General features: G+C 36.8%; 1 protein-coding gene across 2 annotated transcripts in view; it reads left to right on the top strand.

Moving 5' to 3' along the window:
- The window catches only part of LOC309963985 (uncharacterized protein), a 389,311-nt gene that overhangs the window by 112,169 nt on the left and 249,723 nt on the right, over positions 1-27,419 (top strand). For both annotated transcript variants that reach the window (XM_082842582.1, XM_082842581.1), the window contains one exon: positions 24,178-24,503. In XM_082842582.1, coding sequence (XP_082698708.1) covers positions 24,178-24,245 — 68 coding nt within the window. In that variant the 3' untranslated portion in view covers positions 24,246-24,503. The remainder of the gene's footprint in view (positions 1-24,177; positions 24,504-27,419) is intronic.

Here is a 27,419-nt window from a genome sequence, read left to right as displayed (position 1 = left end):
TCATTGCCACCTTTCTTAAAAATCAACTGACCTGAAATATGTGGATTTAGTTCTGAACTCTCAGTTTTGTTCCATTGATTTATATAATTATTTTTATGACAGTAAGTTTGGAAATCATGTAGTATTTGTTTGTTCCAAATTATTTTGGCTGTTCCAAGTCCTTTGCCTGTCTGTATAATTTTTTATTAGATTCTGTTTTTAGAGCAGTTGTAGGTTACAGTAAATCTGAGCAGAAGGTACAGGGATTTCCCATATAGCTCCTGCTCCACACATTTACGCCCTCCCCATTATTAACATCCCCCACCAGAGTGGAACTTTTGTTATAGTTGACAAACCTACATTGACATATCATTATCTCCTGGAGTCCAGAGTCTATACTGCGGTTGACTCTTGGTGTTGTATATCCTGTGGGTTTACACAAATGTATAATGACATGTATCTGCCATTATTGTATCATACAGAGTAGTCTCACTGCCCTCAAAATCCTTTGTGCTCTGCCTATTCATCTCTCTCTCCCCACTAACTCCTGGCAACCCCTGATCCTTATGTTGTTTCTATAGTTTTACCTTTTCCAGAATGCCATGGATTTGGAATCATACACCATGTAGTCTTTTCAGACTGGCTTCTTTCACTTAGTAATACCCATTTAAGGTTCCTCCATGTCTTTTCTTGGCCTGGTAGCTCATTTCTTTTTAGTGCTGAATAATAATCCATTGTCTGGTTGTATTCACAGTTTATCCATTCATCTACTAAAGGACATCTTGGTCCCTTCCAAGTTTTGTCAATAATGAAAAAAGCTACTACAAACATCTGTGTACAGAGTTTTGTGTGGACATGTATTTTCAACTCCTCTGAGTAAATACCGAGAAGCACAATTGCTACATTGCATGTTAAGGGTATGTTTAGTTTTGCAAGAAACCACCAAACTGTCTACTAAAGTAGCTGTATCATTTTGCATTTCCATCAGCAATAAATGAGAGTTTCTATTGTTCCACATCCTTACCAGCACTTGATATTGTCAATGTTCTTGATATTGGCCATTTTTAATAGGTGAGTAGTGGTATCATACTGATGTTTTAAACCATATAAATTTTTTTGATGCAGCTTGTCAATAGCAGTAACAGCAACAACAACAACAGCAAAGCCTGCTGTGGTTTTGAGAAATACTGTGTTGAATGTAGTGATCAATTGGGGAGAATTGTTAACATTATAAAACCGAGTCTTCCACCCCTTCCTCTGGCTGAACATTTTTAAAATAATCTGAATTTGTGCTCACAGATATTCAGCCCATCAGCTCCCCTTTTTAAGAAAAATCAAAGATATGCTTTCATCTCAGAGAGAGCACATCTCCAAGCAAAGCCTCCTCTATTCTGGTCGTCCTGAAATGAGTGGGTGTCTGTTTCAGAGGTTTTCTCTTTGCCCAAACTCCACCTAATAAAGTTCTGAGAACATGAAAAAAATAAATCCCTCTACTAATTTAAATCATCTTCAGTTTCTCTCAACAATATTTTGTAATTTTCAATGTAGAAGTCTTGCACTCCTTTGGTTAAATTTATTCTTAAGTATTTTATTATTTCTTGTGATTTTGAATTTTCAAATGTTCACTCCTAGTATTTAGGATGACAGTTTATTTTCTGTATGTTAATTTGTTCTTGCAACCTTGATCCTCACTTATTTGTTCTAGTAGTTGTGTGAGTACATGTGCAAGTATGTGCACGTGTGTGAATTTGTCAGGATTTTCTAAATACAGGATCATGTCTGAAGTGCCTAAAGATAGATTTTTATCTTCCTTTTCAAGTGGTGTGTCTTTAATTCCTTAATTATTTATTCATTTATTCACTGGATAGAACTTTCAGTACAATGTGGAATAGATGGACACTCCAAAGCGTATGCTGTTTTCAGAAATGGGGATGCAAAATATAAATGAATAGCAATAAGGAAATACAGGGCATTTATATAATTGATCATATTTATTGTCTGGGATTTTTTTTTTAAGTACGGAAAGTAAGGTTTATGCTTAGAAAAGGAGTAACTATTAGAGTTAATTCCTGATAAAAATTGTTCAGATGGACTTAGAACACATTTTTTGGAAACAAATTAATATAGCACAAGGGATACTTTAAAGGGTGGTGGCCAAAAATATAAATTGTAATAAGTGATATTATCACTTTGTCACTTTAATCCAAATGGATTTAAACAAGAAGTCTTTTAAATGAGGTCTCTAATTAATAGATGTTGGTAAAAAATTTCTAGATGAGTATATACTCAATTAAACTTTTTCATGTGTTTTTACATTTCAAATTTCATTCTTAATCACATACAAGTAGGTGAAAAATAAACAATTAAATAGGAAGGGGGATGAGGGCATGTGTGCTTAGCAGAGGTATCCCATCCTGTTCAAATCTCCATGGGGCTTGAAGATGAGGGTGGCTCTTCTCAGCACCACTGTTCACATAGCTTGCTGCTGGCACAGAGAGTAGGAAAGAGACATACTGTTGGCATTTTGAGAGTCTGGTAATGATGCTCATACACCAGCATGTAGAACCACAGTCAGGACATAGAATGGAAATTGCTAGTCACATTCAATTGTGACGTGTACATTCATAAACTCTGAAGTTAATGTATTAGGCTTCTCAGAAAATTAAATAACATGAAGATAAACTGTATTTAGATATTTTTCAAGAACAAAGAACTGATCAAAATGTTTCTTTGTCTGTGATTAATTCCCATTGCAAAGTATACAATATTCTTTGAGTCTTTATGGTGATTTCCCCGTTATACACATGACAGTGTATGTAGTTGTAATAAGAATAACACAAGCCGGGCTTCCCTGGTAGCGCAGTGGTTGAGAGTCCGCCTGCGGATGCAGAGGACGTGATTTCGTGCCCCGGTCCGGGAAGATCCCACATCCCGCGGAGCGGTTAGGCCCGTGAGCCATGGCCGCTGAGCCAGCGCGTCCGGAGCCTGTGCTCCGCAACGGGAGGGGCCACAACAGTGAGAGGCCCGTGTACCGCAAAAAAATTAAAAAAAAATAACACAAGCCGTGATAAGTTGAATTTCATGGTAATTTAGAGAATGATATCAAGCAACTGCTTTGTATCATGGAGGTCATTGACTAATGGGAAACAGATGTCTAGCTGGGCAAAAAATATAAATTCTCAGTCCAGATTTTATTTTGGCCTCCTCTTTTTCAAAGCTAAGTGTTTTGCAATTGACTTGAACAGGACTGAATAGGCTATTAGGGCTTGCTCAATGAGTGCCCAGTGACCCATGGCCAAAGTGTCTTAGGAGACTGTAATCTCTTTCAGAGCACCCAATTCTGCCAGCTCTGACACTTGTTCCAGTCACATCAGCCAATTTACAAGGCAGGAAGCAAATCTTCACTTAGTGCAATATTCATAGCATTTCAGTAAGATAGAGGTTAGTATTTTGATTTTAACAAATCAAGAAGATGAGGGTAAGAAGGTTTAAATGGTGTAACATTACATAATTAGAGAGAGAAAAAAATAGGGGAAGTTGGGAAGGAAGGAAGGGAGGAAGGAAAGAAGAAAAAGAGAATGGAGCTTTGCATGAACCAGTAATGAAAGTATTTGATGCAGAAGAGACTATGATTAATTCCATTCTGCAATTCCAGTGTACCAATAAAAGAAAGAGAGGTGGGTTGAGGAAGGAACGAAAAAACGAAGGAAGAGAAATAGCCAGAATAAATGAGATTGGCTGTCTAACTTTAAGCATGAGTTTCACCTAAAACAATCTAATTACAAAATATATATTCAATCCAAAGCATCAAGCTCTAGGCGTGATGAAGTTCTTCCAGAACTGAATTTCTTTAAAAATAGTTCCAAGTTCAATTTTCACCAAAGCTTCAGAATCTATTTGGTTTTTCCAAACAACTCCCATGACTGCTTTCATTTTCCCTTTCACACTAATCATATTTAATGCAAACAATGTCATATATATATGTATGCATTTTCACTTAACTTTTAAAAAAAATATGGTAAAATTGTCTACTTTTACTTGCTGTGTAACTGAGATTTTCTAAAAAAAAAAAAATGACCCAGGCAAACTCTTACAGAATGTCTAGTGCATTATTCACATAAGAATTAACATAGACAAAATTACAGGTTGTTTTTGTGTGTGTGTGGAAAAGACAGAGTATTTCCTTTATTTCTTTTCACAACTGCTGTAATTTTAAATAAGTATACTCCCCTCCATTTCCCAGGACTCATGCATTTTCTTTGTAAATAGCTTGGTTTACACAAAAAATCCAGAAATTAATACATCCAGAAATTTTATTTTAGGTTTGCAAGGGCTCTTCCTAGCATAATAATGACATATGTAAGGGTTATACTGGCCCAGGTTTCTCCCCTTTCAGGAACTGAGCTTCAGGATGAGACTGTCAGGAAATCTCAGACTAACAAATTCAGAAGAAGTTGATTTATTGCCTGCATTGTTCAGGTGCTGACATAGAAATAAAATAAATGAAATTTGCTTAATTGAGTTTAAAATAGTAGTTTTGCTATGCTCTGAATAAACCCAACTTGCAAACAAGCATGAGTTACTTGAATTAGCAGACTCCTTCTAAAGGAGCATATTCAGAAAGTAAGTACTGTATTGGGGCAAAATAGAAAGGATTTACTTATGGATAACTATATAGTCCTAACATCTTAAATCTCGAGCTATTAATTTCTTAAAGAACTGGGTGTACTTCTGTAGATCGACTTTATTTCCTCACACAGATGACACTGAAGAGAATTTATTGATTCCAACTCTTCTTTTTTGTGTGTGAATTTTTGAATTTTATTTTATTTATTTTTTTAAAAAGCAGGTTCTTATTAGTTATCCATTTTATACATATTAGTGTATATATGTCAATCCCAATCTCCCAATTCATCACACCACCACCAACTCTTTGTTATCACTTGTTTGCCAATGGAATCTTCCATGATTATATAATTAGCCTAATTTTTCATGTCACCCTTTATTAAACTATAATGTATACTCTGTAACTAATCCATTGTAATTTGTGGGGGCAAAGAGCTCAGTTAGATTTAAGATTCCTAGGTTCTACTGTCACCTGAATACCAGTCAGTTTTGAGAACTTAAAAACTCTGTCTTTGGGCTTCCCTGGTGGTGCAGTGGTTGAGAGTCCGCCTGCCAATGTAGGGGACACGGGTTCGTGTCCCAGTCCGGGAAGATCCCACATGCTGCGGAGCGGCTGGGCCCGTGAGCCATGGCTGCTGAGCCTGTGCGTCCGGAGCCTGTGCTCCGCAACGGGAGAGGCCACAACAGTGAGAGGCCCGCGTACCACAAAAAACAAACAAACAAACAAAAAACCTCTGTCTTTGTTGTTTCAGTTGCAAGAAATAAATATTACGTAGCAGATGTATTTACCAATTTGGGATGCAATTTCGGTTGTTTATGAACAAGAATAACAGGAATCAAATTTTATTCTCAGAATATTTTTACAATTAAAAAAATTATCTAGAGGGCTTCCCTGGTGGCGCAGTGGTTGAGAATCTGCCTGCCAATGCAGGGGACACGGGTTTGAGCCCTCGTCTGGGAAGATCCCACATGCTGCGGAGCAACTAGGCCCGTGAGCCACAACTGCTGAGCCTGCGCGTCTGGAGCCTGTGCTCCGCAACAAGAGAGGCCGCGATAGTAGGAGGCCCGCGCACTGCTGTGAAGAGTGGCTCCCGCTTGCCACAACTAGAGAAAGCCCTCGCACAGAAACGAAGACCCAATACAGCAAAAATAAATAAATTAATTAATAAAAACTCCTATCCCCAACATCTTCTTTAAAAAAAAAAAGAAAAATTATCTAGAGCCCCAAGAGCTGTTGTTTATATGTGTTATGTCTGTTGTTATTTACCGTAGTCAAAATTAAAACTGGAAAACTAAAAAAAAAGATATTTGTAATACTTTATTTTAAATAGCACTATAAACATATATTATCATAAATAACATTTTTATAACATATTTTCAAAATAAGAAAATTAGTAAAAAGAATGGTTGGCACCATTTGGTATTTCTTCAATTTTCTTTATTATTTCTGCTTGTGCATTCAGTCTGTTGTGGTACGATAGATCATCTGGTCTTGGAAAATTTGTCTGAACAGCTGGGAATGAATGAGAGTAAAATTAGAGAATATCGTCTTAGTACACTTATGAAAAATAAATCTAACTTCATTAACACCTTGAAAGGGATCCAAGCCACGGTTTGAGGACCACTGGACTGTAGTATCATCAAATAGAACTTGAAAACTAATAGACATGAAATATGCTACATGTTTTGTTTATAATGAAGGAAAGGAAGTACTAAAATGAAGAAAACAGTAATAGAAAGAAAAACAAAACAAAACACGTTCATTATTAATTTTATTTTACCAAGTGCAAAACTCTCTGGATTAATGTCCCAACCCCTTTCTTGAGACCTAAATATCTGTCTGTGAGCAAAGATTCAAGAAGGATCATCTTACAAAGGGTAGTTTTATGACATTGGCTAAAAATTTTTTAATTAAATAGATCATTCGAAGACCAAAAAAATACTGTCCAGTGACAAGGCCAAGTCTGAGATTCCAACTGGAAGCCAGTGATAATTTCAGCCAAAGAGGCCAAATGAAGATGCAAATCAAGGCAAGGGACACCAGGGCATCTCCCAGAAGGCCGTCTATTTTGATCAAGTGTGCATAAGAGCATTGCTAGGAGGCAAAGATCCATTTTCCAAAAGTGCTAGAACAGAGGGAAAAGCTCCTATGTGTTAGCACTTAAATAGATACATTTGTGAGAATAGCAAAAGGAATTATTTAACAAAATGCTTTAGAAATTTCTAAAGAGTTATTTGCTTTTTATATTTTTGAAAGCAGGTGTTTCTAATAATTACATTTGCCAACAACACCACTCCTTTAAAAATAAAAACTGGAATGTCAACTGGTATGATAGTCTCAGCAAAAAGAAAATTCAGAGAAATGAAGAAAAATTTACCTTTTTACACGTAATTATTAGCCAGAGGAAACTGTTTGCTCTGTTTTTACCCATCTGTTCCAAGTTGATATAAAATTATTCATTAAACTCTAGGAGAGGATTATTGTGTTTTCATACCAGAAATATTTGGCCTTTGCTAATTGTCACTGGTATTCAGAAAAAGATTTTGATTAATTCTGTTTGTCCACAAAACACCACAAAAACAAATAGTGGGGTTTCTTCAGAAAACAGAATATGTCTAGGAGTATTTCAGAAGGGCTAGAGTCCAGTTAAAGCATTGAAATGTTTCCATACAAATGGTCAGATATGCAACAATTTTTTTTGTTTATTCTACAATGGGAAATTCACTGGCACTAAAATATTACTGAGAACACCTATACTAGTTTGTGGGTACTTATTTAAGACCCTGCTAGAGTTGTAATGAAGTTGGGAACAGGGATATATCCTAGGAAGATTAATTATCAAAAGTAAATAAAAGCATTTATGGAGAATAAATGCTTAGTGTGTAGTTTTATTGGTTTAATAAAAGATCTAATTATAACAAACATACACCTGCTCTGACACCACCACTCTGTGATGCTTATAAGTTAAATTGTGTGTGTGTGTGTGTGTCTGTGTGTGTGTCTGTGTGTGTGTTTAGGGCTAGGGAAGTGTTGGACTCTGGTGGATATATTCATGAAAAAAAATCAAGAACTTATCATCTGTGATGGGATAGATCCCTAAGGTAACCTTATTTTAAAAGCATGGTTGAATTGTGTCGTTATATTTGAGGAAACCTTCAGTGAACGTCTGCTTCTAAAACTAGGCTTTGAGAATGGGTAAAATTGGATCAGAAGGGTACATGGTCCAGGGTTGGGGTAGGGCTGGTGTGAGTATTGTGATATAGGCAAGAGAAATGGTATAGGTAAAAGCAGTGTGGAGAACATGAGCACGCCCCATGAGAAAGATAATAATAAAAAGAAGTGTTATTTGAATAACATAGAAGAATTCATATTTGTATGTTGCTGAGGAGTATGGAGCAAGAAATAAGCTTGGGGGCTTCCCTGGTGGTGCAGTGGTTGAGAGTCTGCCCGCTGATGCAGGGGACACGGGTTCGTGCCCCAGTCCGGGAAGATCCTACATGCCGCGGAGCAGCTGGGCCCGTGAGCCATGGCTGCGGAGCCTGTGCTCTGCAACAGGAGAGGCCACAACAGTGAGAGACCCGTGTACCGCAAAAAGAAAAAAAAAAAAAAAAAAGAAATAAGCTTGGATTAGCAAACATGGGCCTAGATATAGAAATCTGTAAATGGCCACACTGAGGAATGCAAGCTTAAACATGATAGATTTCTGTTCAGGACAATAGCATGCAGAAAGTAGTATGTTGAGAAAATATTTATCTCTGGATATGTAGGAGTCCAGAAGAAATTAAAAACAAGAAATCAATCATTTAGATCAGTTGTCTTTTTAAGATTTTTTTTTTGATGTGGACCGTTATTTAAATCTTTATTGAATTTGTTACAATATTGCTTCTGCTTTATGGTCTGGTGTTTCGGCCCTGAGGCATGTGGGATCTTAGCTCCCTGGCGAGGGATCGAACCTTCACCCCCTGCATTGGAAGGTGAAGTCTTAACCACTGGACTGCCAGAGAAGTCCCAGATCAGTTGTCTTTTAAACTAAGTTACATTCCCAGAAGGTACATATTTCAATTCTTTAGCATGCGGATAGAACTTTATTTTTTTTTTAACTCTCATACAGTTAATAAGTACCTTTTTTGGGAATGTGTTACATATTATTTAATTAGTACATGTTTTTATTTTATAAATAAATATGCATATACAAAATGGTTGATCAATTAAATATTCAACAATAGTGGTTTGGATTTCTAAGTTTGTATGTGACATTTAGGTGAAGCCAGGGTAACGTGATAGAATTGATATTGAATTAGGGAGCCCGAAAATCAGATCAGGAGCTTGGAAAGGCCAACATTCACAAATATCATAAAAGAAGGTCCAAAGGAATTTAGTGGCATATTGGAAATGGATAAAGAGGGTGACATAGTGAAAGCTAATGCTAAGATTTTATGCCTGTAGAACTAAGACCATGACGCAAAATGTACCAAAATTGAGAATTTTGAGGGTAATCTCTGACTTTAAATGGTCAGTTTGATTTGCAATGTTTTTTATCCCCTATTTATTGTCAGATGTGTGCAAAAAACTCCACCTTTCTGTTTTGTTTCATACTAAATTTTAAAAAAGTGTTATTTGAGCACCTATTATGTGCTGAATGGTGCTGAGACTACAGAATAGGAGAAAGGTACCTCTGAATAATAAGATACTCCCAATATTGGGTGAATACACACATAAAATGTGTGTATTTGCCACATGACCTGGTTAATGTCATACGAGATTCCTATATAAACTGTTATATGAATGCAGATGTTAGAGCTATTGATTCTGTCTGAGGATATCAGAAAAAAGAAGGCATTTGCACATGGAATTCAAATTTTTCATATATTTGTCATTTGAATATTTACTACTTCAGACAAAATGATTAAAAAGAATAATCACCAAGAATAATCAAGGAAATAGAATATTGTTTTCTATATTTACTAACACTAAATATCAAACTGTTTATTCTTCCTATCATAGCAGTGGGTTGTGATCTTGGAAATGATAGGTACTTTTAAAAAACAAGTGGTATTATAGAGCTACATGATCCTATATATACTTAAGCATAGTCAACTAATTAGATAACATTAACAAGCCCCATTTAAAGATATATGGAAAAGAAACTATCTGTAACCTTCAAAGGCTAGTCATAACATTTTATTAGCAATTCACAATATATTTATAGCTGTTACTAGTAGCACTATAATGCCAAACATTACCAAGAAACAATTTTTGTCCCTTTTACAACACAATTACCATCTTCATATGTCACTTACAGACTTAAATAAGAAATCTAGCTCTTAAGTTTCTCTCTTGCATGCTCTGTGTGTGTATATACAGTGCATATATATATATGTATATATATATATTTATACATACAGGGTATACATATATATATATATACACATATATATATATAAATATATATACATAGAGTACCCAAGACAGAAACTTAAAGCTAGATCTCTTTTATCTATACTTCTATATTTGAAAAAAGTCTGAAGCTTGTAAACGGAGTCATTTAATGAAGTTTTCCATTATTCATATCAGAATTTATTTGATTTGTATTTTACTTGGAATGCATTCTAATAAACCAGTTTTTGTAAATTTAGGGCAAATATGATGTTTAATGAAGTAATGATAGTTTAAATGGTAATAGAGATAACATCATCCCTCCTTCACTTGTTATCTTTTCAGGTGTTAAGGTTGGGATAAAGTATAAACATTTCAGTTTTCAAGTATATTCTTCTAAATCAGTGGATGACATTTTTGAGTCTAATTTTTTTTCTTTTTTTAAATTTATTTTTGTGAACTTTTTAAAATTTCAGGTAATTTTAATTTTTTCTTTTATACAATTTTTAAAGGTTACTTTCCACTTACAGTTATTGCAAAATAGTGCCTCTATTCCCCGTGTTGTACAATACATCCTTGAGCCTATCTTACAGCCAATAGTTTGTACCTCCTACGCCCCCATCCCTGTATTGCCTTTCCCCCCTCCCGACTGGTAACCACTAGTTTGTTCTCTATATCTGTGAGTCTGCTTCTTTTTTGTTATATTCACTAGCAGTGAATGACATTTTAACATGTTAAAATGTCATTCACTAGCAGTGGATGACATTTTAACATGTTAAAATCAGGAAGTTAAATTATATGGATGTGCATGATAATACGAGTCTTTATGCAGTTTTTAAGAGTTGTGCAACAATTCAAATATTATCCATAAATCATTTTTCTATCACATGAGGTAAAGTTTTCTTCCTTTATATGTGCAGTTAAACACACATCAACTTTGTGGGGTTTTTTTTGTTTAGTCACATATCACTGGAGATCAAAATGAAGTTTCCAATTTTTGCCTGAATCTTTCTGACATTCGGCTCTTTAACATCTGAATGCTTCTAATTTTTAACTTAAAATTCAATCTTAAATTGGAGATATAAAGGCAGGAGTAATAGGCAATAGACTAAGCTATTTGATATGCCTCTAGAAATAGAGGTTTGAAGGTAATTATCCTGAGAGGTGGAAAAGTCAAAAATATAAGTAGACTCAAGAAGGACTGAGATACATTTGAAAGGGAAAGATTAATAATGAGCTATCAACACATATTCAAGGCTTTATCCACAGTCATCAAGGATATTATCATGTGAGGCATAACAAAGTGTGTAATATAAATTTGTTCTGATGAACTGCTAGCTATTTGCTGGAGAGTAGGTTGAAGGGAATTATGAGACAGATTGTGAGTGCAATAGGAATGGGTCCAAGATTAATAAAAATGTCTTCCACGGATGGATGTTGGCTAGTAGTACTGTGGATGCCAGTTTTTGCCACTGCAGATATAATGGGCATCTATTAACTTGGCTGTTCAGCACTCAAACACTCTTCCCCTTGGTAAACAGTATGCAAATTCTTTTGTGGCTATCAACTCATCCTTCAATTTTAATTCATGAGTTTGAAGTAGAGTTGCCTCCAGTTCCAAACTCCGGGAATAGACAAGGACCATGGACTTGATAAGACAAACAAAAAATTATTTCCAGGCTTCCCTGGTGGAGCAGTGGTTGAGAGTCCGCCTGCCGATGCAGGGGGCACGGGTTCGTTCCCCGGTTCGGGAAGATCCCACATGCCGCGGAGTGGCTGGGCCCGTGAGCCATGGCCACTGAGCCTGCACGTCCGGAGCCTGTGCTCCGCAATGGGAGAGGCCACAACAGTGAGAGGCCCGCGTACCGCCAAAAAAAAAAAAGTGATTTTAACTGATTTTCAATATCTAATATAGCATAATATATTCAATAATTTTATGTTCCTCAAAAACAGTTCTTTATGTATTAATATATTTTAAAATAGTTAAATCAGTACTCAGTCTCTTAGCAATTTTTAATGTTAAGTAGATCATTGATTCAATGATTTCATAAAACATGTATACTTATTTTTTAGTTGTCATTGTAAGAATAATAAGCTATATGCAACTACATACTGACTTACATCAGTGTTTCATATAACAATTTTTGAAATTTATTTTCAGTCATCATTTAATTTATACATAAGACTCAACAAAAATATTAAATTATAATGATTTATTTCAGTATCATTATAAATCTACTTATTTAATATTATGGTTATTCTTACTTTATTTCTAACTTAATAATAAATTGACACATTTCTGGACTATATCCATTGCCCCCTGATAAGCTAATGCTCTATCATTGATTCTGTATGAGAATCTTTAACTTACTAAGCAAAACTTTGCATAATAAAAGGTGAATTTTATTTTAATTTTGGCTTAATTCCAATTATATATTTTCAATCATTTTTAAGTCCATCACAAGGTCTTTGACCTTTCAAAATACTTTGTAGAAATAACTACTACTCTTGAAATCCAATTATATGAGAAATGCAGTTTCTTTTACTCATCTCCTAAAATAATATTTAGTCCCATTACAAATATTTCAAAGTTTTCTGTGTCTTTCTTGCTTGACCTCTATTCCAAGTAGCAGTTGATCTTTATTGGTAATTCTGACTCGAATGCTTAATCATAAAATCAAACCAAGGAATTTTCTGGGGATCTATGGTAATCAGAAGTGTTCTTTAGAATTTTAGACTCTGTTATGCCTACTGATATGTATGTGGAAAAATACTACAATAATGAAACAGAGAGTAGGAAGTCAGGCATAAAACACAAGCCAGAGAAAATAAGGAAGAATTTTCACAATATTGCAATTGCAATTATATAATATTTTCTTAATTCTTTGGAAAGAGAAGGGGTTTTTGGGGAAATATATAGAGAAAAAGGAGGAAAAGGTGATGCTGTGAACTGAAATATTTAATGCCATTTATGTCATTTACATTTCCACACATTTGGTGGGAACTATTTAGGTCATTAAATTAAGCTGCTCCTTTGTTCCACCAACTTCTGTAGTGCAGATAGCATGGTTGTAAGTTAAAATAATTCTGTTTTTAGGAGTTTATTAATTTTTCTTGTGATCTTTCTGGTAAGAGAAACCTCTAAATATAGTCTTTAAGGTTAATGAAATTCTCAGTAACGTAGTTTTCCCAGAAATTAAAATTTGTAATAAAATGCTTTCCATACAATTCAAAGTTAAAATTGTACAAAGGTGTAGCAAAATCCAAAATATTCAAAGAAATCTTAAAAAACTAAACATTAAGAAAACACAAACCACTCATAAAAAAAAAAAAAGCCAACAATCTGAACAGGCATCTCACCAAAGAAGGCATATAGACAACAAATAAGTGTATGAAAATATAGTTATTATTTTTGGTCATTAGTGATTAGAAAATTAAAATGAGATACCACTACATGTTAGATAGGCTAAAATTTAAAAAGATATATGACAATGTCAATTTTCAGTGAAGATGTGGAGTGACAGGAATGCTCATTCAATGCTGGTGGGAATGCCAAATGGTACAGCTACTTTGGAAGACAGCATAGCAGTTTCTTATAAAGTTAAACGTAGTCTTACAATACAATAAGCAGTCGTGTTCCTAAGTATATACCCAACTGATCTGAAAAGTATGTCCACACAAAAATATACACATGCATGTTTATAACAGCTTTATTCATAATCACTCAAAAACAAGAAGCAAAAAAAAAATCTTTCAATAGGTGAATGTATAAACAAATTGTGGTGAATCAATAAAATTAAATATTAGTCAGAAACTTTAAAATTAGTTACTGAATGATGAAAATACATAAATGAATCTTAAATGCATAATGCTAAGTGAAATAAGCCAGTCTGAATAGGCTTGATAATGAATGATCCCAATCTAGAACATTCAGGAAATATAAAACTATAGGGACATTAAAAATATCAGGGGTTGACAGGGATTCACGAGGGGAAGTAAAATGTTGAATAGGTGAAGCAGGGGGGAAGTTTTAGGGTGATGAAACTATTCTGTACAATATTATAATTTTAGATACAACACACTATTCATTTGTCAAAACCTATTGAACTTTGCAGCATAAAGAGTAAACCTTATTGTATGAAAAGTTTATAAAATAATTTAGAAGCTTATGGGAATCACAGAATGTAGTGCATATGACAAAACAATAAGCCAGAAAGAGAAAAACAAATATTGTATATTAATGCATATATGTAGAATCTAGAAAAGTGGTACAGATGAACCTATTTGTTGGGCAGGAATAGAGACATAGACTTAGAGAATGGATGTGTGGACATGGCGGGGAAGGGGAGGGTGGGACGAATTGAGAGATTAGGTTTGACATAAATACACTACCATGTGTAAAATAGATGGCTAGTGAGAACCTGCTGTACAGCACAGGGAGCTCAGCTCAGCGCTCTGTAATGACCTAGATGGGGGGGAAGGGGGGACGGAGGTCCAAGAGGGAGGGGATATAGTTATACATATAGCTGATTCACTTCATTGTACAACAGAAACTACCACAAAATTGTAAAGCAATTGTATTCCAATAACATAGAATAAAATAAAATAAAATAAAGTAAAATAAAATATTCAGCTGTAAAAAATAAAAAAGAAAAGAAAGAAACAACCTGGAATAAAGGTATTGATCTTAAAACTTTGGATATGAATCGTGTCTGAAGAACAAGAAAGTGAACATAAACTGTGCTCTAATTAATGAAATAATTTTTGAAGGTAACAAATAGCAGCTTTGACCCTGCTATACATGCATACTGGCATTAAACTATTACATAAATAATTGTATATAAACAGACAGTTTTCTAACTTTTGAAGTGAGTGTTTGTGGATAAACAAGCAATGCAAGCTAAAATGATCCATGGACAAGAGACCTTCAAGGTGACGGAGGAGTAAGACGCGGAGATCACCTTCCTCCCCACAGATACATCAGAAATACATCTACACATGGAACAACTCCTACAGAACACCTACTGAACACTGGCAGAAGACCTCAGACCTCCCAAAAGGCAAGAAACTCCCCATGTACCTGGGTAGCGCAAAAAAAAAAAAAAAAAAGACAGACAAAATAATAGGGACGGGACTTGCACCAGTGGGAGAGAGCTGTGAAGGAGGAAGTTTCCACACACTAGGAAGCCCATTCACTGGCGGAGACGAAGTCGGGGGTCGGTGGCAGGGGGAAGCTTTGGAGCCACGGAGGAGAGCGCAGCAACATGGGTGCAGAGGGCAAAGCAGAGAGATTCCCACATGGAGGATCGGTGCCAACCAGCACTCACCAGCCCGAGAGGCTTGTCTGCTCACCCGCCGGGGCGGGCAGGGCTGGGAGCTGAGGCTCGGACTTAGGAGGTCGGATCCCAGGGAGAGGACTGGGGTTGGCGGTGTGAACACAGCCTGAAGGGAGCTAGTCCACCACAGCTAGCCAGGAGGGAGTCTGGGAAAAAGTCTGGACCTGCCTAAGAGTCAAGAGACCATTGTTTCGTGGTGCGCAAGGAGAGGGGATTCAGAACACCACCTAAACGAGCTCCAGAGATGAGCATGAGCCGTGGCTATCAGTGCGGACCCCAGAGACAGGCATGAAACACTAAGACTGCTGCTGCAGCCACCAAGAAGCCTGTGTGCAAGCATAGGTCACTATCCACACCTCCCCTCCTGGGAGCCTGTGCAGCCCGCCACTGCCAGGGTCCCGTGATCCAGCGACAACTTCCCCGGGAGAACACACATCACACATCAGGCTGTTGCAATGCCATGTCAGCCTCTGCCGCCACAGGCTTGCCCGATATTCTGTACCCCTCCCTCGCACAGGCCTGCAGGAGCCAAAGCCCCCTAATCAGCTGCTCCTTTAACCCTGTCCTGTCTGAGCAGGGAACAGACCCTCAGGCGACCTACACTCAGAGGCAGGGCCAAATCCAAAGCTGAACCCCAGGAGCTGTGTGGACAAAGAAGAGAAAGGGAAATTTCCCCTAGCAGCCTCAAGAGCAGCGGATTAAATCTCCACAATCAACTTGATGTACCCTGCATCTGTGGAATGCCTGAATAGACAACAAATCATCCCAAAATTGAGGCAGTAGACTTTGGGAGCAACGGTAGCCTTAGGGTTTGCTTTCTGCATCTAATTGGTTTCTGGTTTTATGTTTATCTAGTTTAGTATTTAGAGTTTATTATCATTGGTAGATTTGTTTATTGATTTGGTTGCTCTCTTCCTTTTTTTAATATAAATATATGTATATATTTTTCCTTTTTCTCTTTTTATGAGTGTGTATGTGTAAGCTTCTTTGTGTGATTTTGTCTGTATAGCTTTGCTTTTACCATTTGTCCTAGGGTTCTGTCTGTCCATTATTGTTTTTGTTTTTTTCTTTTTCAGTATACTTTTTAGTGCTTGTTATCATTTGTGGATTTGTTTTTTGGTTCGGTGGCTCTCTTCTTTCCTTCATTCTTTTGTTTTTATTTCTTTCTAATTTTTAAATTTTTAATAATTATTTTAATGACAGTATTTCTTTTTATTTTATTTCTTTCGTTCCTTTTTTCTCCGTTTTCTTCTGAGCTGTGTGGCTGATAGGGTCTTGGTGCTCCAGTGAGGTGTCAGGCCTGTACCTCTGAGATGGGAGAGCTGAATTCGAGACATTGGTCCACCAGAGACCTCCCAGCTCCATGAAATATCAAATGGTGAAAGTTCTCCCAGAGATCTCCATCTCAACGCTAAGATGCAGCTCCACTTAACGACCAGCAAGCTACAGTGCAGGATACCCTATGCCAAACAACTAGCAAGACAGGAACACAGCACCTCCATTAGCAGAGAGGTGCCTAAAATCATAATAAGGTCACAGATACCTCAAAAGACACCACCAGGCACAGTCCTATCCACCAGAAAGACAAGATCCAGCCTCATCCACCAGAACACAGGCACTAGTTCCATCCACAAGGAAGCCTACACAACCCACTGAACCAAACTTAGCCACTGCAGGCAGACACCAAAAACAATGGGAACTACGAATCTGCAGCCTGTGAAAAGGAGACCCCCAAACACAGTAAGTTAAACAACATGAGAAGACAGAGAAACACACAGCAGATGAAGGAGCAAGGTAAAAACCCACCAGACCAAACAAATGAAGAGGAAATAGGCAGTCTACCTGACAAAGAATTCAGAGTAATGATAGTAAACATGGTCCCAAATCATGGAAATAGAATGGAGAAAATACAAGAAACATTTAGCAAGGACCTAGAAGAACTAAAGAGCAAACAAACAAGGATGAACAACACAATTAAAGAAATCTAAAATTCTCTGGAAGGAATCAATAGCAAAATAACTGAGGCAGAAGAACAGATAAGTGACCTGGAAGATAAAATAGTGGAAATAAATACTGCAGAGCAGAATAAAGAAAAAAGAATGAAAAGAGTGGAGGACAGTCTTAGAGACCTCTGGGACATTAAATGCACCAACATTCTAATTATAGGGGTCCCAGAAAAAGAAGAGAAAAAAGAAAGGGACTGAGAAAATATTTGAAGAGGTTATAGATGAAAACTTCCCTAATATGGGAAAGGAAATAGTCAATCAAGTCCAGGAAGTGCAGAGAGTCCCCTACAGGATAAATCCAAGGAGAAACACACCAACACATATTCATCAAACTATCAAAAATTAAATGCAAAGAAAAAAATATTAAAAGCAGCAAGGGAAAAAACAGCAAATAACACACAAGGGAATCCCCATAAGGTTAACAGCTGATCGTTCAGCAGAAACTCTGCAAGCCAGAAGGGAGTGGCAGGACATATTTAAAGTGATGAAAGGGAAAAAACCTACAATCAAGATTACCCAGCAAGGATCTCATTCAGATTCGATGTAGAAATTAAAACATTTACAGACAAACAAACGCTTAGGGAATTCAGCACCAACAAACCAGGTTTACAACAAATGCTAAAGGAACTTCTCTACACAGGAAACAAAAGAAGGAAAAGATCTACAATAACAAGCCCAAAACAATTAAGAAAATTGTAATGGGAACATACATATGGATAATTACCTTAAATGTAAATGAATTAAATGCTCCAACCAAAAGATATAGATTGGCTGAATGGATACAAAAACAAGACCCATATATATGCTGTCTATAAGAGACCTACTTCAAACTTAGGGACACATACAGACTGAAAGTAAGGGGAAGGAATAAGATATTCCACACAAATGGAAATCAAAAGAGAGGTGGAATAGCAATTCTTGTATCACACAAAATAGATTTTAAAATAAAGACTATTACAAGAGACAAAGAAGGACACTACATAATGATCAAGGGATCAATCCAAGAAGAAAATATAACAATTGTAAATATTTATGCACCCAACATAGGAGCACCTCAATACATAAGGCAAATTCTAACAGCCATAAAAGGGGAAATACACAGTAACACAATAATAGTATGGGACTTTAACACCTCACTTTCACCAATGGACACATCATCCAAAATGAAAATAAGGAAACAAAAGCTTTAAATGACATGTTAAACAAGATGGTCTTAATTGATATTTATGGGACATTCCATCCAAAAACAACAGAATACACTTTCTTCTCAAGTGCTCGTGGAACATTCTCCAGGATAGATCATATCTTGGGTCACAAATAAAGCCTTGGTAAAGTTAAGAAAATTGAAATCATATCAAGTATGTTTTCCAACCACAATGTTATGAGACTAGACATCAATTACAGGAAAAAAATCTGTAAAAAATACAAACACATGGAGGCTAAACAGTACACTACTTAATAACCAAGAGATCACTGAAGAAATCAAAGAATACCTAGAAACAAATGACAATGAAAACACAACGACCCCAAACCTATGGTATGCAGCAAAAACAGTTCTAAGAAGGAAGTTTACACCAATACAATCCTACCTCAAGAAACAAGAAACATCTCAAATAAACAACCTAAGCTTACACCTAAATCAATTAGAGTAAGAAGAACCAAAAAACCTCAAAGTTAGCAGAAGGAAAGAAATCATAAAAATCAGATCAGAAATAAATGAAAAAGAAATGAAGGAAACAGTAGCAAAGATCAATAAAAATAAGGTGGATTCTTTGAGAAGGTAAACAAAATTGATAAACTATTAGACAGACTCATCAAGAAAAAAAGTGAGAAAACTTAAATCAATAGAATAAGAAATGAAAAAGAAGTAAAATCTGACACTGCAGAAATAAAAAGGATCATGAGAGATTACTACAAGCAACTATATACCAATAAAATGGACAACCTGTAGGAAATGGGCAAATTCTTAGAAAAGCAAACTTCTGAATCTGAACCAGTAAGAAATAGAAAATATAAACAGATCAGTCACAAGCACTGAAATTGAGACTGTGATTAAAAATCTTCCAACAAAAGTCACATGTCTTCACGGGCGAATTCTATCAAACATTTACAGAAGAGCTAACACCTATCCTTTTCAAACTCTTCCAAAATATAGCAGAGGGAGGAACACTCCCAAACTCATTCTACGAGACCACCATCACCCCGATACCACAACCAGTCAAAGATATCACAACCAGACAAAGATATCACAAAACAAGAACACTACAGGCCAATATCACTGGTGAACATAGATGCAAAATACCTCAACAAAATACTAGCAAACAGAATCCAACAGCACTTTAAAAGGATCATACACCATGATTAAGTGGGGTTTATCCAAGGAATGCAAGGATTCTTCAATATACACAAATCAATGTGATAAACCATATTAACAAATTGAACGAAAAAAAACATATGATTATTTCAATAGATGCAGAAAAAGTTTTACACAAAATTCAACACATATTTATGATGAAAACCCTCCAGAAAGTAGCCATAGAGGGAACTTACCTCAGCATAATAAAGGCCATGTATGACAAACCCACAGCCAACATCATTGTCGATAGTGAATAACTTAAACCATTTCCACCAAGATCAGGAACAAGACAAGATTGTCCACTCTCACCACTGTTATTCAACATAGTTCTGGAAGTTTTAGCCACAGCAATCAGGGAAGAAAAAGAAATAAAGGAATCCAAATTGGAAAAGAAGAAGTAAAGCTGTCACTGTTTGCAGATGACATAATACTATACATACAGAATCCTAAAGATGCTACCAGAAAACTGCCAGACCTAATCAATGAATTTGGTAGTGTAGCAGGATACAGAACTATGCACAGAAATCTTTTGCATTCCTATACACTAATGATGAAAAAGCTGAAAGAAAAATTAACAAAACACTCCCATTTACCATTGCAACAAAAAGAATAAAATACCTAGGAATAAACCTACCTAAGGAGACAAAGACCTGTATGCAGAAAACTAGAAGACATTGATGAAAGAAATTAAAGATGATACAAACACATGGAGAGATATACCATGTTCTTGGATTGGAAGAATCAACGTTGTGAAAATGACTATACTACCCAAAGCAATCAACAGATTCAATGCAATCTCTTTCAAACTACCAATGGCATTCTTCGCAGAACTAGAGCAAAAAATTTCACAATTCGTATGGAAACCCAAAAGACGCCGAATAGCCCAAGCAATCTTGAGAAAGGAAAACAGAGCTGGAGGAATCAAGGCTCCCTGACTTCAGACTATACTACAAAGCTACAGCAATCAAGACAGTATGGTACTGGCACAAAAACAGAAAGATAGGTCAATGGAACCGGATAAAAAGCCCTGAGATAAACCCAGGCACATATGGTCACATTATTTTTAATAAAGGAGGCAAGAATATACAATGGAGAGAAGACAGCCTCTTCAATAAGTGGTGCTGGGAAAACTGGACAGCTACATGTAAAAGAATGAAATTAGAACACTCCCTAACATCATACACAAACATAAACTCAAAATGAGTTAAAGACCTAAATACAAGGCCAGACACTATCAAACTCTTAGAGGAAAACATAGGCAGAACACTCTATGACATAAATCACAGCAAGATCCTTTTTGACCTACCTCCTAGAGAAATGGAAATAAAAACAAAAAGAAAACAAATGGGACCTAATGAAATTTAAAAGCTTTTGCACAGCAAAGGAAACCATAAACAAGATGAAAGACAACCATCAGGATGGGAGAAACTATTTGTAAATGAGGCAACTGACAAAAGATTAATCTCCAAAATTTACAAGCAGCTCATGCAGCTCAATATCAAAAAAACAAAAACTCAATCCCCAAATTGGCAGAAGACCTAAATAGACATTTCTCCAAAGAAGATATACAGATTGCCAAGAAACATATGAAAGGATGCTCAACATCACTAATCATTAGAGAAATGCAAATCAAAACTACAATGTGGTATCACCTCACACTGGTCAGAATGGACATCATCCAAAAATCTACAAATAGTAAATGCTGGAGAGCATGTGGAGAAAAGGGAACCTTCTTGCACTGTTGGTGGGAATGTAAATTGATACAGCCACTGTGGAGAAAAATAATGGAGGCTCCTCAAAAAACTATAAATAGAACTAACATATGACCCAGCAATCCCAGTAGTGGGAGAAAACCATAATTCAAAAAGTGTAATGTACCACAGTGGTCATTGCAGCTCTATTCACAGTAGCCAGGACATGGGAGCAACCTAAATGTCCATCGACAGATGAATGGATAAAGAAGATGTGGCACATATTTACAATGGAATATTACTCGGCCATATAAAGAAACAAAATTGAGTTATTTGTAGTGATGTGCATGGACCTAGAGACTGTCATACAGAGTGAAGTAAGTCAGGAAGAGAAACATAAATACCGTATGTTAACACATATATATGGAATAAAAAAAAAAAAGTTTCTGAAGAACCTAGGGACAGGACAGGAATAAAGACGCAGATGTAGAGAATGGACTTGAGGACCTAGGAAGAGGAGGGTTAGCTGGGATGAAGTGAAAGCATGGCATGGACTTATATATACTACCAAATGTAAAATAGATAGCTAGTGGGAAGCAGCCGCATAGCACAGGGAGATCAGCTCGGTGCTTTGTGACCACCTAGAGGTGTGGGATAGGGAAGGTGGAAGGGAGAGTGATGCAAGAGGGAAGAGATATGGGGATATATGTATATGTATAACTGATTCACTTTGTTATAAAGCAGTAACCAACACACCATTTTAAAGCAATTATACGCCAATAAAGATGTTTAAAAAAAAAAAAAAATGAGGGCTTTCCTGGTGGCGCAGTGGTTGGGAGTCTGCCTGACGATGCAGGGGACGCAGGTTCGTGCCCCGGTCTGGGAAGATCCCACGTGCCGCGGAGCGGCTGGGCCCGTGCGCCGTGGCCACTTGTCCTGCGCGTCCGGAGCCTGTGCTCCGCAGCGGGAGGGGCCGCAGCAGTGAGAGGCCCGTGTACCGCAAAAAAAAAAAAAAAAATGATCCATGTGTCAATGGATTAAAATCCGAGCTCTCACAGAACTCAAGTTTAGATTAAGATATAATACTGATGGTTATATTTATATATGTACCCAATTTAGTACAAATACATATATCCCTTTGTTCTGTCAGCTGAAGGACCTAACAAATGACAGTCCAGTAGCTATGAACATACCTAGCACCCAGATCTTGGTTTCTGATACCATTTTCCCATCAAATTTATTGGAGTTCCTTGGATACATGGCTGATTGTAGGACTAGGGCAGGAAATATACATGATGAACCCACAGAATTGTGTAGTCCAGGAAGTAAGGATGTGCTCAAAACAAAATAGTACAAAAACACAATGAGGGGGATATGTCAGTGGAACAGAAACCAGCTGTAAGTGCTCCCAATGGCCAAATCAGTAATAACTTGAGCAACAAAAATGAATAAAGTAGTACTAGATTGTAACCAAAAGTATAAAATATTTATCTATGAGTCCCTGCTGATGTAAATGAATGAATGAATGAATGAATGAATGAATGTAAAGAGTAGATGGAAGAATTCAAACTAATTTATTTAGATACTCTACCCATGAGAAGGTAGAGTATTCCTTAAGTGTGGGCTGTGTCCAGTGACTTCCAAAGAACACAGTATGGAAAAGGGGGTGGGGGAAGATTTACTTTACAGCAAAGAAATCTGACAAATGCTACCTCAGCTGGATGATCAAGGTTAATATCAACAGTGATAAGTCATGTTATTATTTATTCCTGATGTGATGTGATGAGAATGGTACTTTTCCTCTGTGGTCTTCCTCCCCAAATCCCAGAACCCCATTCTAATAATGAGGAAAACAACCAAAAAATCTCAATAGAGAGATCTTCAAAATATCCGTACTCCTCAAGACTGTCAAGGTTGTCAAAAATAAGGAAATCATGAGAAACTGAGATAGCCAAGAGGAGCCTAAAGAAACATGGCAACTAAATGGAGTGTGGTACTTTACTTGGGATCTGGGAAGAGAAAAAGGACATTAGGCAAAACTAAGGCAATCTGAAAAATAATATGTCATAATGATGTATCAGTATCAGTTGATTAATTGTAATGAAGCTACCCTAGTAATGTAAGATGATGATAATAGAGGAAACTGGATGAGGGGTATATGGAAATTCCCTTCATTATTTTCACAGTCTTCCTATTAATCTAAAATTGTTGTAGAAAGTGAAGTTTAATTGTTTAAAAAGTATAGCAAAAAATTAAAAAAAATGTCAGTTTGAATTCTCTCTATCTTCCTTACACAGTTTCTGTCTTATCCGTATCATATTAGCCTTGCAGGTATGAAATTGATGAGCCGATACTAACCCCCTGAGCTTCATGGGAGTGTCCAACCCTAACTCCTCCCATTCCGCTTTTAGTGCATTCTGTGTCACTTTTGCCTGCCAAAATTCAAATTCAAAATTGCTCCTCCCCTTCGGCTCCCTCTCTTTCCCTCCTTGGACCCTCCCTAAAGCTGCCCTCAGCTACTCACTGCCCTCATCCCTCCCACTTGCCCTGGGGTGGAGGTATAGGAGACAAGAAAGTGGAAACAGTCCACTTGAATGTATATAAAGGTGCTATAATTTGAATGTTAGTTAACTGTGCCCAAGAATTTTATATTGCAAGAAGCATGAATATCTACTCTATAATCAGGCTCTTAATAAGCATTTTGTTTTGATATGTTTTCATTTCTTTTTCACATATATGCTAGTTCTCCTTCTTACTAGCTGAACAACTTACTTTTCTTTCTTTCTTTTTTTGTTTTTTCTTCCAGTTTTATTGAGATATAATGGACATACAGCACTGTACAGATTTAAAGAACTTGTTAATTTTCTTTACTAAGCAGTTTGTTTCTTCCAACCATGGAGAAATAAAAGGATCCTTAGATCTGATTTAGTCAAGCATAAAATAACTGAACAAGTGAACCTGTGGTCACTGAAAACTTTCCTAACCATTCAATTTAATTGCACCATTTTAGTGTGTGCTGTGTTGCACCTTCATCTTATCCTTCAGAACTGAAGGAATTATTCCACTGGTGGACACAGATATTCAGACCACAGTGCAGCCTCATCTACCAATTCTCTGGGAATTGTTTTCAGTGTAAGTGAGCCACCTTTCCTGGGGTCATATCCCCTTCCCAGAGGTAGTCTGAAATCCATGACTTGTTATTGTGAGAGTATATAAACCTGGCCCCATGGCCCAGTGTGGGACAGCTCTGAAAGGGCATTCTGGCATCATAGCTCCTTGTGGGAATGGAAGAGGCCCTGTATGATGTCATTGCAGTCCATTTTCTCTCTCTGCCCAATCTTATTTCCTCCCATTTCCCCTCAAGAGTACACCCCAGGGCTTCCCTGGTGGTGCAGTGGTTAAGAATCCTCCTGCCAATGCAGGGGACATGGGTTCAAGCTCTGGTCTGGGAAGATCCCACATGCCACGGAGCAGCTAAGCCCACGCGCCACAACTACTGAGCCTGCGCTCTAGAGCCTGCAAGCCACAGCTACTGAAGCCCCCACACCTAGAGCCCATGCTCTGCAACAAGAGAAGCCACCACAATGAGAAGGCCGCACACCTCAACGAAGAGTAGACCCCGCTCACCGTAACTGGAGAAAGCCCGCCCGCAGCAACAAATACCCAACGCAGCCAAAAATAAAATAAATACATTTATATGAAAAAAAGTACACCCCAAATCTCAGAGTCTGCATACTGGGAAACAACTTTTGTGAATAGTGCCAGGTATGATCCCACAAGGAAGATGGGAGAGGATTTTATAACTGTGTCACCAGCTTCTGGCAAAGAGGATCCAATCACTCGTGGCAGGTTGGTTGGAACATAAGTAGACAGTATCCCAAGGTAGCAATGTGATAGCTCAATCTTTTACTGATGGTGAAGTGAATGTTGTACTAGGAAACAAATCTCGTAGTGCGCTCCATGTATCAGTTTTTGAAACTGAAAGGGACTCTATGCATGAAGTTAAGGTTATCTGGGTTTATGCACTTGACAGTATTCAATCTCCAGAACCCTCTGATATCTCTAAGAATGCAAAAGTGGCCCATCCTCCTTGGTAAGACTGGTGCTCTCCCTAGCTTGAAATGATGTTGGAGTTTACTGCAAACAAGGCAATGTGAACCTTTCAAGATCTTTTTCCATCTCTGCTTCTGGCCAGTGGGCCAATAACTTGGTGAATTCTCCTTGCAATTATATGTCACAGTTTATGAGAGTACATGACCTTCAAGATAAATGAGAATCTGGCTAAGGACCATGTACTGAGCCAGGCATCAGTGTAGAGTAACCAGGATGGTTGTGATACAGCTGCAGCAGAGAATGGGAGCTAGTTGTATCTTCCTGAGGAACCCCTGAGCTAATGGCTCTTCTGAGCTGAAGTGGTCCATGCTCACTCAGTCTCATCTCCCATGACCATCATCATCCTGAGTGCAGAGGGGCTGGGATGCCAGAAACTGTCCCCAGGAGTCATGAGATCATTTCTGCACAGGTATTATCAATGCTGTGTTGAGTAAACCTGATGCTTCTTGAAATTTTGTATGTCATAAGTTTTATTATGTTTCAGTACCCCAGATGATATTTGATCAAGTGAGGACTGCTGTGCCTCAATCCTGAAATGACTGAGAAAATTATTCTTAAGCATTTTGTGTTACTTGACTGCTTTGATAATTTGATTAAAGTTAAGAATTCTTTCCATCAAAAATTTCAGATGAACACATACACATGAAATATAGGCCATTTCAAAGTTACATAGGGACATCAAGTAAAAATTCTTAATTTGCTTTAAAGTGACTTAGCTTTTAACATGCTTAATAGCTCAAATTCATATTTGATCTTTTGAAAACTTATTTATAGAGTATTAGAGAGGTACTAGAATTGATATATTGAGATTCATGCTGATGTTCCTTGGTTTGGAGGGAGTGTTCCAGCTGTGGATTTTGTTCCTGGGGTATTAAGAAGGTGATATTGTCATTATACTACTATCAGAAAAGATGGTTTACTTAATTGAACAATAAGAGAATATGATTGGTGAAATTTTTCAGAAAGGTTAGAATGTTCCACTTAAGGTCTGTTTCCCACACCATACTTTAACATTTGAACAAAGGTTAATAAAGGAGAGAATGAAAATGAAATATGATGAGAATTTTTAGCAGTCTGTTAAAGAAAATTATTTGTCATACTTAATTACCATTTTCTTGATTTTATTATTTTAAGATTGCAAAGGATTATAGTTCATTAATTTGCACCTTGGAAATATACACATTGCAGTGGCCTTTTCATTGTAAAGACATCTAATAGAGGAATTTGACCTGTATCATGATATGATGTCTTTTCTGAATAATTCAACAAACATGACTTACTGGTGTGTAATGAGCCAATTAAGGTCATTTTAAAAACACGTAAGTTTCTCTAGGTTGCTATCAATTTTAAATAAGGACAGTATATGATATCCTGCAGCTTAGCTTTTCTATTTGAATATATAGTTAATCTCACCACAATTATGGTTCTCTGTCACATGTCCTAATTGAATTGACATATCAGGTCTTCTATGATCTCTCTAAGTTGCCTTGCTAAAGAGATAAGAAGTCACTCTGAAGAATTCCATCTTCTAGTCAATTTGAATTTTTACTCATGGCTTCCATTCTTTCTTATTTTCTATTATATAAGTAGGGAAGAATAAACAGCACTAGAACAAATAGTCATCTTTAATTTAATGAGCATAATAATGTCAAAAAAGATTCCAGCTTCAATAGATCTCAGAGATTGACATTGAACCTGGAAATAAAAATACCCTTAAAAAATGGGAAGAAAATGCTTCCAAAATGAAGAGGCAAGCAATAACCTGACCCAGTAATCAAACTCTGCTTCTAGATTAGACATAAGAATTTTTACTATGGCAATTGAAAATATGAAGGCCACCTACCATTGAGACCCTGGCTCTATCCTCGGAACCTTAAAAGCTGATGTGTTAAAACTCCAAAGCCCAGGTGTCTGTTTTATTCCTCCCACTGACAA

Source organism: Leucopleurus acutus, assembly GCF_964270905.1.
Source record: "Leucopleurus acutus genome assembly, chromosome: 7".
In the NCBI taxonomy this organism is placed as follows: domain Eukaryota; kingdom Metazoa; phylum Chordata; class Mammalia; order Artiodactyla; family Delphinidae; genus Leucopleurus; species Leucopleurus acutus.
The sequence above is the reverse complement of the archived record's forward strand: the minus strand, read 5'-3'. Positions and strand labels throughout refer to the sequence as shown.